The sequence below is a fragment of the Penaeus vannamei genome, chromosome 30 (assembly GCF_042767895.1).
Source record: "Penaeus vannamei isolate JL-2024 chromosome 30, ASM4276789v1, whole genome shotgun sequence".
Lineage (NCBI taxonomy): Eukaryota > Metazoa > Arthropoda > Malacostraca > Decapoda > Penaeidae > Penaeus > Penaeus vannamei.
This window is the reverse complement of record NC_091578.1, coordinates 2,997,993-3,000,272: the sequence shown is the minus strand read 5'-3', so window position 1 is coordinate 3,000,272 and position 2,280 is coordinate 2,997,993. Positions and strand designations below refer to the sequence as shown.

Here is a 2,280-nt window from a genome sequence, read left to right as displayed (position 1 = left end):
GAAATTGGAGATGATTATTCTACCGTGGCCGCCCGATAATGCATTTGCCTTTATGTTAAAAGGCCTGTGCGCGCCTGCAGGTGTGTTCGGGTGATAGACAGGCCGATAGATTTGCATGTACGGTTCACAAATGCGGTCTTCAGGTTGGAATTCGTTGAGCCTGTGTATGGGTTTATCTATATGGCGCGTTGCAATATTTTCGGATGCTGGCCTTCGTCCTAATCTCGAAATAAAAAAAAAACGATTTTGAAGGTCAATTCGTTGGTGGGAATTTGTGCTACGGTCCCTCTCCCTTCGCCCCTCCGCCCCTCCCCCCATCCCCATGTCATGCGATCCACTTAGCGTCGTAAATTCAAGTGTGTAAGAGCTTGGTTGGCCTTTTGGGTGTGTGCGTGTGCGTGTGTGGGAATTCTCTTTCCGGAATGACGGCGGGGGAACTTGCCTGCAAACCTGCAATTGCTACTGTTGCGGTTGATAAAGCTCTGGATTTAAGTTGGGAATTGGGAATTGCCCCCTCGCTCAGGGCCGGAACTACCGCGCATACTGCCTGCATACCATTACAGGCGACGTGCATGTTTACATACCATCTCATACTGGAAACGGTTGGCGCGCATGTTTACATCTCGTCCCCGATCTCCACGCTGGTGTTTGTCCCGCACGCAGTCGGCGGCCGTTCCTCTCGCTCGTTCGCTTTATCTCTCTCTTTCTCCTCTCGTTCTCTTTTTTGTCTCTTTGGCAGTCTTTTCTTCTCGCGCTCTTTTAGTTTCTCCTCTCTCTCTCTCTCTCTCTCTCTCTCTCTCTCTCTCTCTCTCTCTCTCTCTCTCTCTCTCTCTCTCTCTCTCTTCCCTCTTTCTCTCCTTTTTCCCTTCCTCTCTCTCCCCCCCCCCCCCCCCCCTTTTCCCCCCTCCCCCTCACCCTCCCTCACCCTCACCCTCACCCTCTCCTTCCTCCTCTCCCTTCTCTCTCTCTCCCTCTCCCCCTCTTTCTCTGTTAGTCTATTTATGTATGTGTGTATGTATGAGGCGGGGGTCAGTCAAGTCTGTCTGTCGGTCTGTTTATTTGTCTCTGTTTCCCCGCCCCTCCCCCTCCCCCCTCCCCCAGCCTCCGTCCTTGTTGTCGGTTAATGTTCTCCGCCGATTCCTGTGAAGTCACATTCCGCGAGAGGTTTGGTTGCCCGCCTTCGCCATCGTCCATTATGTTTCGTGTGCTTTCGCGTCCCGGATTCCCTCTTGAGAGTCGATGGCTTCGCTGTATCGATTCTTCAGTTCGAAGCTCCGTGGGGTTCTTTACGGCGAATCGTTCCATTTCTCGATGCTTTTGGTCGCTCTCGAATGGGTTTATGGTATCGTGTTTTTTTTTTTTCTGCTGCTTTTAGATTGATTTATTGTGATTAGTTTTGATGTGTCCGTTCCTCGAGGTGAGATTTTTTTTCCCTTTCTTTCCTGTCGTTTATTTTAAATTTCGAGTCCTGTTTCGCAACCGGAGCCGATGTGGGTCTTTTGTGTGTTATGGATTCGTTTGGTTTCGAAGCCTCGAACCAGCAGAACCAGCGCCGTATCCTGCCCTTTGTAACGATTCGTGACTGTTTGTGTTGTTTTCCCCGAACGATCGTGGGAAGTCACAGGGTGAGCTCAGTGTACGGTAATTTTGTATGCAAATTTTCCCTTGAAGGGTTTTGATTGCCAACGAAGGACAGATTCATTATTTGGTGTTTGTGTGCGTTTGGCTGCCTTTGCGCTCTCTCTCTCTCTCTCTCTCTCTCTCTCTCTCTCTCTCTCTCTCTCTCTCTCTCTCTCTCTCTCTCTCTGCTCTCTCTCTCTCTCTCTTATTCATTTTCTTTTCCTTGTTCTCATTGCATTCTCTGATTGTCTCTCCTTTTTCTTCTATTTCCGATTCTTCGTCCACTGCTCTCTCTCTCCCTTTCCCTCCTTCTCCCTTCCTCTCTTTCCCTCAAACTTTCTCCTGCCCCTTCTCCCTAACCCACCCTACATCCCTTTCTCCATTCCGCCCTTATTCCCTCTCTCAATCCTTATTCCCTCCTCCTCATTCTCTCCTTCTCCTTCTTCCTCTCCCTCCCCCTTCTCCCCCTTTCCTCCCCCTCTCTCCTCTCCCTCCCTCCCCTCTCCCTCCCCTCCACTCTTTTCAAGGGGTTGTCTCTCCTTGCCGCTCGAGCGCCGAACCAATTCAAGGGAGAGTTGTCGCTCGAGCGGGAGAATCGGATAAGAAAATCAGTCGGGAAGAAACGCGCCCTTGTCGTCTCGGCGGAGGAGGAGGAGGAGG

At 50.9% G+C, this 2,280-nt stretch overlaps 1 protein-coding gene across 1 annotated transcript in view; it reads left to right on the top strand.

The window, feature by feature from the left end:
- LOC138867405 (CREB-regulated transcription coactivator 2-like) overlaps positions 1–222 on the top strand; it is an 18,946-nt gene extending 18,724 nt beyond the window's left edge. Inside the window, exon 4 of the mRNA XM_070142789.1 lies at positions 81–222. Within this exon, the coding sequence (XP_069998890.1) occupies positions 81–222 (142 nt within the window). The remainder of the gene's footprint in view (positions 1–80) is intronic.
- The last annotated feature ends 2,058 nt before the right edge of the window (positions 223–2,280 follow it).